The 14,734-nt window shown below is 29.7% G+C and overlaps 1 protein-coding gene across 1 annotated transcript; it reads right to left on the bottom strand.

Annotated features, from left to right (window-relative positions):
- Positions 1–5,328: 5,328 nt before the first annotated feature.
- Positions 5,329–7,729, bottom strand: LOC129898724 (uncharacterized). Its single transcript, XM_055973372.1, has 3 exons — positions 6,556–7,729; positions 5,736–5,964; positions 5,329–5,658 (listed from the first exon to the last, which is right to left on the bottom strand). The coding sequence occupies exons 1-3, from the start codon at positions 7,425–7,427 to the stop codon at positions 5,494–5,496; spliced, it is 1,266 nt and encodes a 421-aa protein (XP_055829347.1). The 5' UTR covers positions 7,428–7,729; the 3' UTR covers positions 5,329–5,493.
- Between the last annotated feature and the right edge of the window lie 7,005 nt (positions 7,730–14,734).

The following is a 14,734-nucleotide window of genomic DNA, read 5'->3' as shown; positions in this document are numbered from 1 at the left end:
TTGAAAAATAAATAAATCATCCGTATTTTTATTTTCAACTATGCACTTCAGGAATTCATATGAGGATTAAACTTTGCAATAATTTATCTTTTTTGTTTTTATAATGTTGAACAAAAACTTAGAACTTGTTTAAGTTGCACTAATTAACATTAAAATTTTCATGTTTAATTAATACTCATATAACACCATATCAAATTCAAATTTTTAATTGAATAACTGAGAGTTATTTAAGTGATAAATATTCTCTACCTCGAATCATAATGTTACAGAATCTAGTCAATAAATGAGAAAACCGTCAAAGAGGAGTTGAAAAAAATGAACAATTAATTTTTAATGATATTCTTTTTAAGTTGTATTTGAAAGTTCTATAAGAGAATCAATTATAAAATTACAAATGTCATTTGTATTAACAAAATTTTCAGATACCAATCTAATACACCCAAATATGTCTTTGCAAGTCCTTAATAAATGGAAATAATTATCCTTTTTTATGAAAGTTATAACGAATCACGTTATTTCTTGACAACATGATAAATGGCGGAAAAATAATGACACTATTTCATATTTTGTACACAATAATATCAAGCAAACAATTTGATATAGTGAGCAAAAAAAACTTCCAAACTAATTTGCATGTTTAATGAGACACGTTACTACCTCAAACAATGAGAACCAAAAATCATTTAAAAACATATCAATATAATGATATAGATTGTACACGGTACATTGTATTAATTCAACGTAGTAGTTAATTTTATATTTTATACAATTTGTTAAAATAATATTAGCTGGTGATAAATAATTAGCATTCGAAGATAACTCTAGTAATTATATGCATTTTGCAAAAAAATATATAAAACACACACATATATATACATGTATCGTAATTTTTTTCCAACAAAATAATGTATAATTTTCTTTACCTAATATAATATATAAGTAAAAGTGAATAACAATAATGTATCTTAATGAGGCGAGAGAATTGTTTTTATTTTTATAGATATGTAATATTTTAATTTCATAAAAATCATGAAACAATATAAACCATGTATATTAAATGAGTTTATGCTACGTACATCATTGGTGTAAGAAATTTTGTATTATCATATCACATTTATCTATTATATCATGTATGTGCTAATTTTGTATTATCATACCACATTTATCTATTATACCATGTATGTGCTTGGACCTTGGTAAGGAGCAAAATGTTTTTGATGAAAACGATTTTCTGATGTTTTCTTGAAAAATAAGTGGATTTTTTAATTATTTTTTTTAATATTTAATAGGTAAGTAAAAAATGTTATCTCAAAATTTATAGGTTATTTAGCAAAATAACATGAGGGTGGGATGTAGTGGAGAGTAGGGAGTGAGGTTTCGGCAGTGATGGTTGAGTAGAGCAGAGATAATGAACTTACAATTAGTTATTTATATAACTTGTTTTTCCTACTTTGATTAAGGAAGTCATTTTCCTCGTTTTTAAAAAAATTATTTTTCTAAGAAAAAAATATTTTGACTAACCAAACATGAAAAAAAAATTAAAAAAAAAATAATATTTTGCTCTTTACCAAACACACCCGTAATATATTTTATTTTTAAAATTACAAATTTTATTTTTTACGAAGATTTGAATGTAATAATGTTTAGGAGACTTGGATTAGTAAAAAGTTGGTTACACTAATACTATATATTAGTTATATCGAATTATCACATCAGTCAAGCGTAAAAAATGTAGCCACAAAATTCATCACTTAACTTAATTTTTGAGATATAACGAACCATACTTTAAAATTATCTTTAAACATGATTTTTTAAATTTGAAATCATTTTCAATTAGTGTGGATAAATAAATTCCTTTTAAAAATATTTATCAATATCTTTTTCTATTATTCTATTACAATAATTTATTTTATATAATATTTAAATGAGAATAGAAAATTTGGAATTAAAAACCATTGGTTTTTTAGTCCCATAAAAAAACACAGAAATGAGCATCCTATAACACTCTGTTTGGATGGTGGTTTTCCATAGTTTTATAATGTATGATATGGTATTGTATTGTACAATACAATATTATATTTGGATAGACTGTATGATTTGCTGTTATTTAGTGAAAAAATTGTTGTTTGATTTGACTGTATGACAATGTATCATAATTGATAAATTTATGAAACGCCCTTAATTATTATAAATATTAATAATAATTGAAGAGAAAATTTTAATTTGAAATCCCTAGATACTTCAATTGAAGAGAGAATTTCAATTTGAAATCCCAATAAGCTTCAAAAAAATTTGCGGAGGAGAATGAGTAATACGACGGTGAAAACAGTAGATATATTAGAGTAACGTTTACTAAAGAATAAAGGATAAATTAGAATTATTTAAAATTAAATAAGGGTGTAATTGAAAAAAAATAAAAAAGCAATTAGATACCACCAAATTGGTGGTTTTAAAAAGTGGGGGTTTTCATGGTAGAATTTTCTCCATAACTCTAAATCATTTGAAATTTTGAACATATACTCAAAAAACTAGGAAACAAGGATCGAACGTCAAAAACAACAACAAAAATACAAATCAAAATAGATTTTTGAAATTTTGGGTCTACCATTAAAAGATGTTGAAGTTTTGAAAATTTGAAAAAATTTAAGTGTGTCTTGTTGAGTTAGATTGAATTCAAGCTCAAAAGATATTGAGTTTTGATATCTAGTTCGGAGGGACACTACTATTGAATTTTGAGGTGATTTCGTGAAAAATTGAAGAAGTTGAAAATTTGTAGTTCTTGGTGTTCTTCATGTGTTCTTGGTGGTCTTGAAGAAGGAGCAAAAAGGGTACATATGATCCAAAACTCCAAATAAAAAGTGTTAAAAGTTATTTTGGTAGTTTTGCAAAATCGGAGTTAAAAAAATAATGGCATAGATGAATCTTTTCTCAAACGGCAATGGCATAAATGAGCCAAACTTTTAACAGATGACATAAATGAATATTTTTTAAAAGTTCGATGACATATTTGAGTCTTTTCCCTTAAAGAAACAATGAAAACAAATATAATTCTGTTACTAACCATTCCATACCATACCACATAAAATCATCATCCAAACAAGCTATAAAGAGGTTGTGATTGGACAGTCATGGGGTCCATCACGTGAGAATTTCACATCATTTGGGGATACAATTGACATTTCTAGAAAGCTGTTTGGTTGTTTTGTCATTAGGAATTTATGTTTCATATTTTTTAAGCTACAGCACAATTCAACAATGAAGGGCTTTTTATGAATGGACAAAAATACCCTTGGTTGTCTTGGCTTTTCCATAAAGTAGAAATATAAAAGCAAGAGAAGACAAAATAATAGTAATATACGTAATCAATAAAAGTCATGGTTTAAAAAAGAAAACGATAGTCAAATGAAAATTTAAGATTGTCATGTAGAAGGGAAAAATATCACATTTTGTCACTTTATTTGGAAGTGTGAGATGAAAAAAGTTAGTATCGAAATTGCGGTATAAAACAATTTCTGGATCATTAATCTCCAATTTAAAAGTTTTACAAAAAGTTGGATGAATAATTTTATATATTAAATCTTGAGATGGTTATTCTTTATCCCATCAGCCAAACAACCCAACTTGTTTCGATCTTGTTTTGATCATTAGTCAAATTATATATACAAAATTATTACTGGAAAGGACGACTAAATACAACGTAGAATATCAAATGGCATCTCTAACAATGTTAGACATGGGCACGTGAAAGTGAAACAATCTTGTTACACTTGTTGAAAATGAACATTATAGAAATATTAAAATTTATTACTTATATAATATCCTGATATGCTATATATACATAAGGAGATTATATCCTGCTATATCCTATCTAGATGTATTATATTTGTTGATACATGATGATACATATTATATAAAAACATTAAAATTCCATGTACATGTGTTCACAAATCAGCCAAGTGTTCTTTAAAGGACGGTTGAGATTTATAAGTACGTAGAACAATTTAGGTTTGAAATATGAGTGAGTTCATCTAACGATATTTTAATTTAGTTTTTGTTGACTTGAGACTAATTATTCGAAAAATTTTAATAGTTTAATTGATTGACTATCTGAATTTTTACCTTATTGGTATGAGCTCAATTTTTCATATATATATATATATATATACTTATAATGAAGCAATTATCCAAAACAAAGATTACTAATTATTAGTTTTTTACTAAATAATAATTGTGAGTTATGAGTGATGATGGAGTCGTGAAAATCAAGCAAGATTCATATTATTGTTACTCTTTTGACTCTAAAGATATTTTATTTTAGGTGACAGTCATGTATAGTCCTACATTTTTTAGTTATAGATAATATGTCCAAATTTCAACCTTATACAATAAAAAATGTAAATAAAATGATCTGGAAGAATGATTATCCCATTAAAGTTTTTTTTTAAAAAGGTAATTAACTAATAGAATTTATATTTTTACTATGTAGACATGTAATTATGTTTCTACCAAACTCTCATCTTCTCCAACCATTATTTTGAACCTCTCACATTCTATCAAAGAAAGTCAAAGAAATTACAGTTACAATTAAGAAGAAAAAGTGTTCAAACTATTTAACTTAACACAAAATTAAAAATTAAAAAAAACTTTTAAAATTTATGATTTTAATCACTCATTGATCATGTGTTTATAAATCATTTCATTAGAGATAAAAAAGAGGATTTTTAAGTTAAATTATTTTCATTTATAGAAAGATAGACATTTTTTATGCAGACTTAAAAAAAGAATTAAATAAATTGGGACAAATAAAGTAGGAATAATTTTTGTATGGTGGACTGCCTAAAATGATAATATTAGGACCGATTACTTCTTAATCTTGTTTGATTTGCACATCTTGATAATGTTGGAGAAATAACATACTCGAAGATAAATTTTTGACTTCCAAATAACATACATAAAAGATTTTGATAAAGGAAGTAAAGCTTTTCACTTTTTTGATTTTTTTGGAAAAAAGGCAGCAGCCTCGAAAGAACAAAGAGTTCCAAGAATCTATAATTGAGATTTGAGAACACTACAAAAGGATAAGCAATTGTCACTCTCCCCTTTCCATTAAAGTTCATTAGTAAGTTGTTTGTTTCATTTGAAACCAAAAGGCATAACTTTATGTTGCTTTGTTAATCAGATAAATTAAAAACTAACACGTTATTATTTTTTTGTTATTAAGCATTTACACTAAACCAATAAACGCAAGACACATACACATTTATCAGTTACATTAGTCTTGCAAGATAAACAGAAGTGCAAAATTAGAAAAAAGCTCATCTTGGTTGATGTACATGTAAAGATTGAAAGGTTGTATATATACAAGTTATAATTGTTTGTCAAGTAAACGTTACAGCGTTAAACTCAAACCTCCAGTAGGCATTTTGCCAGCCAGGGTGGCTTTGGAATATTCATTCATACTTTGCATAGTAGTAAATTTACATTTATCAAACTTCAATTGTTAGTGTCACAAAACTTCCCATGCATCCTGTTTTGAACAGCTTTGATAGCAGCAACTCTGGCAGCAGTGGCAGCTCTGTTTGCTGCTATCACTGCCTTGTTCACTCGATCATCCACCCTACTTATGTTAATTGCGTTCTCTGCTGCCTTTCTACCAGCCTGCATCAAAAAATCAACAAGATTACGACAAGTCAATGTTTGAGCAGTTGCATATGTTTCCCCTAAATAAATTTTACCTGAACGACTCGAAGGACAACATCAGTAAGTGGAGGCAATGGAGTATTGAGATTGCCAGAGTTCCATTCACCGCACCTTGTGTCACCATTTCTAAATTTGTACATTCCGTAACCTTGCTTACGACCTTCATGCCATGACCCTTCATAGCAATGCCCGTTGGCAAAGTGATACACACCAAAACCATGAATCTTGTCTCCAAAATATTCCCCCGCATACCGATCCCCATTCCTTCACCAAATCCAGTGAAACATCAAGTTGCTTATGAAATACTTCCACTCAATATTCATTCATAAATACTAAAACAATCAAGAACCAGACAACTTCACTAACCGCACTTTCAAGGGAAAGAACTTTTCAGAAAAATCCAAATATACATAATTAGTCTGGACTTGATTGATGGTAATAAATTCATAAAACTCCAACAGACTGTAAAACAGAAAAAGAATTCAATTTTGTACAGAATTGTTCCATTATTATGCAAAAAAAGAAAACACAATCCAAACGAAAATGAATAAATTTAACAAGAACGCAACCAGCTTAAGCCATACCACAAAAATTATCATTGATTGATGAATGGAATGGGATATCACATCTATGACAGGACAAGAATCCCGAGCTCCTTTATAAGATAATTTGGACTTAATCTTTATGGCTTTGAGCTAGCTTTTAGAGCGTGAGTTAGGTCCAACACCGAGTTGAAAATCTCAGAGTCTAAATCGGAATCCTAACAAAAAGACACTAAGGAATCTAATTCTCAGATACGAAGAAACTACTCCATAGCAAAGAAAGTTCAAATGAAGAAATTAATTTTCAATTTACCTGAAATGGTAACAGCCGAGGCCGTGTTTTACACCGGATTTAAATTTACCGATGTAACAGCTGCCATCGGAGCAACTCTGTACCCCAATTCCGTGACTCTGCCCATTACACCATTCCCCACTATAGATATCTCCATTGAAGAATTTGTAGACTCCATAACCATGCCTCAGTCCTTGTCTATACTGCCCTCTATATTTGCTACCTCTAGCCCAGCTCTCTACCCCATACCCATCGTACCTCCCGTCAATCCAGTCACCTTCATATCTACTATTCACAAAGAAAGTATAGACCCCACTACCATTACACCTCCCCTTGTGAAACTCCCCTTCATACAAGTCCCCATTGCTGTAAACCTCTACTCCTTCTCTCACTTTCCCCTTCTTCTCTTTCACATCTAATTTCCGCTCCCCGATGAACCATTGCACTTTACTGTGCTTATTAGACACTAAACCAAGTTTCCTCCCGTACTCATTACACGTCATCTTGAACCCATTATAACCCTGATGAATTGTATTCTTGTTCTTTCCAGCGAAGTAGAGCAAAATCGCAATGAAAATCAGTACTATAAGCAGATTCTCCGATATGGATCTGTCGCCCCTGTTGAAGAAATAGAACAGAATGTATACAGAGAGCAAGAAAACCGCTATAACAGGAGCTACCCTGGCTGTTCCGGAACGGAAAGGAGACGAAACCGGTCGAACCGGAGTTGAGGCTGTTTTATGCGGCTTCTGTTCTTCAATGTCCGGTTCATGATCATCTGCGATTTCGTTAATGGAAGATACGCTATAGCTAGACGACCGGGGCATCGGAGATGATCGGAGAAGAGAAGACTGAATCCTCGTAAGTTTCGCTTGGCTTTTCTGACCGTCCATTGTTAGCGAGTCCCAACAATATCTGTAATCTCAGCCGTTGGATCACTGTTACATCCTGTATCTTGATGATATTCTTATTACGAACTCGAATGGCGGCTTCATCACTCAGGCAGGCAGTTCAAAGTGCGCAGGTTAAGCAAAGTTTTGAAGTAGCAAAAATCGAGAAACAGAGAGAGCGTTGCTAGAGAGAGAAAGAGATAGAGGAACAGTGAGAGATGATAGTGGACCGGGTTTAAAGTGAATTGTGGAGCCACATTGATTTAATTTAAGCCGTATATCTATATTTCAACGGCTGGATTTAATGGAAAAATGTGAAGCCGCATATGTTTTTTCTTTCTTTAGGCAGTTTCCTATTTTGACGGAATGATATGGTCGTCGCATTTGTACTCTCTTTTCTAATCTTTTAAGGACATTCCTCCGATTTTCATTCGTGTAATAACTATTACATTTAGATACAGTAATCTCCTAATTTTAAATTAAATATTTTTAAATTAAACAATATATTAAAAATAAAACAAACGAACTAAAACTGATGAAGTATAACATTCGTTGTGTATGAACCTTGTTTACTTACTTCTACATCTCTCTGGTTTAGTTGATTACTTGTTTAAACTCTTCCGAGTTTAAGCTCGGTACATATTGATATATAAATAATCTCTTGACATTATTCATTATTAAAATATAAAATACGAGATCTGAATCATAAAAATAATATTACTAGTATAATTTACTACCTGCTATATTATTCTATATACAATAGGAGGCTAGGAAGCACATAGCTGGCCTGTTGGACGATATGTCTGTTTGAATTGTGTGCTTTTAAGTTAAATGTGAACTTTACTTTGAAAAAAATAAGATTTTTTTTGTTTTAATTTATTTGTATTATTTTTTTTTACTTTGTTATATATTTTAAAATATGTTTAAAATGTTATAAATTATAATAATTAACAACTTAAAATATTTTATTGTGTATTTGAAAATTATGTAAAAGGTACTAAAAATTATAATAATTAACAACTTTAAATATTTTGATATCTAATAAGAGGATACAAGCACACAACTCTTAACCGTAAGTTATATATTATTTGAAAATAACATAAAAGTACTATAAATCATAAGAATTAATAACTTAAAATATTTTTAAACAAAAACATATAAAAAGTTAATTGACTTTCCAAATTCTATTTATGTCATATAAATTGAAACAAATAAAATAACATATATTACGCCATGCCAACGTGAGCTCCTGTATCTAATAGTATAATATAACTTGATTAGTAAGAGAATTATTTATACAAACTATGAGAGTATATAATCTAAACTCTTCCCTCAAAATAAAATAAATGAAAGATGTTACTGTATTGGAATAGGAAGATTCAGATTGTTCATAAATCTAAAATAACACACTGAAAACAAATATTTACAAGAATGAAGCAAATGAAAATGATAATATATGAGTCACTTGTTCCCTGTTTCAATCTGCAAGTATTTTTTTCCACGCTTTGTAATCTACAATCCCTTTTTAAAAGGAGACATCTTTTAATTTTAATTTTTTTTAGAGGAAAAACTTAACATTTCTGAAAAGGATTAAACGGATACTAATTTAGTGTGAAGTGACATTTAGGGTGCATTCGGTACGAAGTGTTACGGGCTTAAACTTCAACTAAAACCTCCATACGGCACTTGACAACTTACTCACGAATCTTTCACGATCTTGTAAGCTCAAGTAAGCCTTTAAGACTAGATCGCTAAGGGAATGCTAGATTGTAAGAAAGACAAGAAAACTTTTATGAAGAAGACTTTTGTATTGTTTTGGAAGAATGCTTGATTGCTTAATGGATTGCTACAGATGAATGCCCCTCTATTTATACTACTCCTAAGGGGCCTAAGTGTAAATAAAATTTATTATACAAGTTCTTTCATATTTACAAAGAAGTCCCTACTCTAGAACTCTCTACACACTTTAGAGAATTCCAAGTCTTTCAAGACTTCTCTACAAGCTTCTACAAGAATCTAGAGTCTTCCACTAACCTCTAGTTCTTCTACTTTCTTCAAGATCAAGTGGCGGGTCATAACAGAAGGATTAGAAAATGTTACTTATTTAGAGGGTGTTTGGCAGGAAGGAAAATATTTTCTGGAAAATATTTTTCACCTCAAATTTGAGAAAAATGACTTCCTTCCAAAAACTAAGGAAAACATTTTTCAAAACTCTCCTGGAACCTCAAATTACAATGTATTTCTTCTTACCCCACTCTTTTTTAAGAAAAAATTAAAAGTTTATTTTTGAAAAATATTTCACATTTTAAATTTTTTATTTCTTTTACACCATCCTTACCCCGACCACCTTACCCCCCAAAAAATTTAAAACTTTATTTTTTTGAAAAATATTTTAAAATTTAAAAATTTTATTTTTTATCCCACCCCTGCCCCTCCCCCTACCAGCCCCCACCCTCACCCTCACCACCCCCTTCCCCCCGCCCCCACAAAAAATTAAAAATTAATTTTTAAAAAGTATTTTAAATTTTAAAAATTTTATTTTATTATCCCACCCCCTACTCCGACCCTCTTACCAGCCCCCCACCCCACCAGTTCCCCCCTTCAACACACACAATTTTTTTTAAAAAAATTTACTTTTGAAAATATTTTAAATTTTAAAATTTTTATTTTTTTACCTTATCCCACTACTACCCCTACCAGCCCCCCCCCCCCCACATACACACAAAAGAAAAATTTAAAAATTGTTTTTGAAAAATATTAAATTAAATTAAATTATTTGAAAATTAGGTCTGGATTCAGGTGTAGTCGGATTTTGATTCGAAAGTCGAAATCGAATCTAAATTTGAAAGTCAAATCTTGGGTTGAAAGTCAAGTTGAGTCCCAAATCAAGGATCGGGATCGGATCACGAGTCAATTACTAGGGTTAATTTTCATATGAGAAACTATTTAAACTATTTTTCTAAAAATATTTTTTGCTCTCAAGCCAAAAATAAAAGATATTTTCTAAAAAATATTTTCATTCACTAACCAAACAATAGAAAATATTTTTCGAAAAATATTTGTCACTCACCAACCAAACATGAGAAAATAAGTTAGAAACCAACTTATTTTCCAAGAAAATATTTTCCATGGAAAATATTCTCCTTCGTACCAAACACACAACATTTTTCATGGAAAACATTCTCCTTCATACCAAACACACCCTTAGTTTTGGGAAATTACACCTAATAGATCAATTGTGAAATTCAAATTGGACCCCAAGAAAAACTATTTACTCTTAATAAACTCATGACTCAAACTATTTACTCTCTCACCCCATTTTTTAAAAAAATTCGCGCATAACGTCATGCTGACGTCAACATCACTTCTCCTCTTTGATACCATCAGAGTATATATATATTCTCATGGTATCAAACGTGTATTTATGCTAGTGCCCCTTCCCTTGTTCCTTTTTGATACCATCAGAATCTTATTATACTTTTATGGTATCAAGAAATTTATCAAACAGTTTCTTCTTGATACCATCAGAGTATATTTAATTGTATTAAAAAGGAAGAGACAGTACTTTATCAAAACTACTTGATACCATTAGAGTATATTATATACTCTCATGGCATCAAATGCGCGAAATAGTTAAAAATAAGGGGTATGAAAGTAATGGGGTATCCAATGGTAAATAGTTTTCTTTTTTGGGGTATAACAATAATTATCTCTTTAGTTTTCTTATATTTGATTGGTCAATTTTTTTTTAGAAAAACAAGTTCCTTAACACGAGGAAAATAACTTTTCTAGTAAAAATAGAAAAAACAAGTTGAACAAATGACATTCCATATTATTGATTGTATCTCATACTTCAACATACTTCATCTTCACCCCACTACTATTATTGTAGCCCCCATCCCTACCACCCACACCCCTACTCAACACTCCACCTCTCGTAATATTTATTTAAGTTAATACACATACTTTTGAGGATAGTATTTTTTATTTACGTACCAAACACTTAAATATAATTAAGAAACTCAATTATTTTTTGAGACCAAACAAGCCAAAAAACATATTTTCACGAAAAATATTTTCTTTCCTACCAAATACACCCTAAGGGGTCGTTTGGTTGGGAACAAGTTATCCAAGGATTAATTATCCTGGAATTAGCTATTCTGGGATAAGGTGAGATTAGTGATGGAGCCTGAATTTTAATTAAGGGGGGTCAAAATTTGAAGAAGTAGACACATGAACTTATCGAATGATGTTCGACATCTACTATATATACATAAAAATTTATTTTAATCATGTATAAGTAGTATAATTTTTTGTCTAAATCCCATGATCATTAGGTGGCTCCGCCCCTGGGTGGGATAACTTATCCCACCATGTAGATGGATAACTTATCACATCACTATGATATAAATGGTGGGATAAATTATCACAAATTTACCAACCAAACAAGATATTAAAATTTTATTTCTGAATTTTATTTTATTCCAAAATTATTTATATTTATTTTTTACACCGAACCATCCCTAAATTCTTTTTTTTTCTTCCATTAGAGAAAAGAGGAGGAAAGAGGACCACTTAGTTGCTAAGATTGATTAATTAATTAGTCAAGGCAATACTTTCACCTTTTTATTTGTCTCTTTGTTTAAACACATCTAGTTCAAATTCAATTCCATGAAAAATGACTTTTAGTTTGAACTCTGAAGTACTTCTTGTTAAAATTTCGAGTGCCAATTTTTTGTGCTAGAGTTTTTCGTGTTTTAGCTAGAATATTTTTGTTCAAATTTTATTTGAATAGCTAAATATTAACAAATGATCTAGAAATTGATCGTTCGAGTTAAATTTTACATAAAATAAAATCGAGTCCATTTACGATGAATTTTGTCGATCCATGCTTCAGGGTAAAAAAAAAATCATGATACAACTTATGTGGTCACTGCTATTAAACATATATCCGATATTTCTAAGAAATTATTTAACATGTGACCAGTATTTACCAATTTAGAGAAAAATATTGAAAATTGCACAAGCTTTTCATCTTTAAGCTTAGTTGTCGTACTTTTCACCAAAGGACCACTTTCTTCCAACTAAAAAGCATATTCTAAGGAAGAAAAAAAAGCACCTTTGAATAGATACATGAACATACTAACCAAAAGGCAATCAAGATTTTCAATTCCTCAAAGTACTACCTTTACTAACGAGTTGAAGTAAGGAAAGCACTAATGGGAATAACACACGTCATATATATGCAAATTCAATAATCTTTAATGAAATGAGGCATTACATTTGAAGATCATGTAAGACGAAAAGTGATTTTCAAACCCTATTTGGTATTCAAAATTAGAAGAAAAACTACAACAATGGAAGGCATTGCTATATTTGCACTATATGTTTTCGGTATAGATATTGCTTACTGAGACATGAGATGCCTGGAGTTTCAAATTATAGTCAAGTATATTTGAAGTTCAATTATATATACTTGAAATTCAAACATATATACTTGAACGCCATGTATAAGTGTCTGAAACTTGATCTTGACAAGTCAAATTTCAGACAAAAATATTGAAAATTAGTCCTTGAGACTTGCCAAACTTTAAGAAAAAGTGTAGAAAGTTTTGGAGCCAGGACACACTTTAAGCAAAAATGTCTGAATTCAATTACGTATGTGTTATACCTGAAGCTATTTTGAAATGGCTAAACTTGCAAATTTTTATATATTACAACTATAATTTAAATAATAGTTCTGAAATAGTTATTTGTGCACTTGTATTCAGCCTCAGGTAGGCTGATTTGCATAAATTATTACTTTTGTGGCTTAAAACTTGACCATTTCTAATTGAACTAGAAGATTGGAAGTTCAAATATGGTTATTTTGTCTCAAGTTCAAAATTCAAAAGTTATACTAATCAAGAATACCACAATGGATTTAATTAGAAGTGTCAAAATTGCTCATAAAATCATTACTTGTTCAATTTGTTTATATTTGGGCGGATTAATAATCCGCTTTATTTATTAACTGGTTCATTTTGATCTGCTTAGTTCAGTCCATTTCATGAGAATTTTTATCTAAATATTTGTATAAAGACCTTTTTAATTTGATATGTCTTTTTTTAGTCATAATATAAGGGGGGGAAATTTTAGGAAAAAACATAAATATACAATTTAAGGAATAAAATAACCCCAATAGTTTACCCTCCCAAACATAGTAATAGAATTCTTACAAAACACAATAAATTAGGTTTAAAAAAAATACTGAAATTTTTTAGAAATTCAAAAGGTGCGATTAATAAGTAATGTAGAAATTCATTCTTTAATTTTCTCTCATTAATTTTTTCAACTTTCACAATTCTCTCAATCTTTAATACAATACGTTTCTCTCTCATAACCACAAAATCACGTATATTATTCACAATCGAAACTCTTAATCTGTTTAAAGCTAATTCAAAATTTAAAAATCGATTCGATCGCTGAAACTAACAACATATTAGTTTTAATTCAATACGGCGAAAGATAGGACTTAACAAATAATAATGTCAAAAAACATTCAAATCAAAAAAATTGTTAGAATATCAATTTCAAAGATCCTTTTTGTGAATTTTAATTTATGTTTCGAGTTTGATTATTTAAAAGGTTTTGTGTTGCATCACTTGCAGTAACTGTGGTCTTAAATTGACTAATCTCTTTCTCTCTACCTTTTCATTTTTTGATTTAGGGGTAATACAAAGAGGATTTTACTATCGATGGCATCTTGATAATATAATAGAACCGTTAAGATTGTTATTAGATTGCCTAAATTTCAAGCTCTTTCTAGGAGTATATTCAATCAATTTTTTTTAAACTTATGATTGTTGAATCAAAAGCCTAAATTTCAAGCGACTTTGAAGATAAAAAAACAAGAACTGAGAAGAAACTGTAAAGGAGTTAAGCAAATGTGTAGATATTCCTTGATCATGTATCAAGTCATGTATCTATTCCAATTATATTATGCAGTACACGTCAAGTTGTTAGTTATGTTAGCTGTGTTCAAGTTGGTGCAAGTAGTATAATTAACTACAAGTTTGTTAGTTTGTTAGGAGGTTAATTGGGAACCACAATTAGTTATCCACTCACTGTACATATACTACTTACTTTGTACATTGTATTCATTCGAATCAATGAAGATATATTGAGCTTCTGTCCAGTTACTTTTTTCTTAGCTCAATTATGCAAAGTTGCTTATTCATGTTTCATGGATTTAACATGGTTTCAGAGCTATTAGAGCCTAGATTAAGAGAATTCTTACACTAGCATTGAAGAGGTTGAGTGATTCTCAA

This window comes from Solanum dulcamara, chromosome 8 (assembly GCF_947179165.1).
Source record: "Solanum dulcamara chromosome 8, daSolDulc1.2, whole genome shotgun sequence".
Classification (NCBI taxonomy): domain Eukaryota; kingdom Viridiplantae; phylum Streptophyta; class Magnoliopsida; order Solanales; family Solanaceae; genus Solanum; species Solanum dulcamara.
Note: the sequence above shows the minus strand (reverse complement) of the source record. Positions and strands in the feature narration are given on the sequence as shown.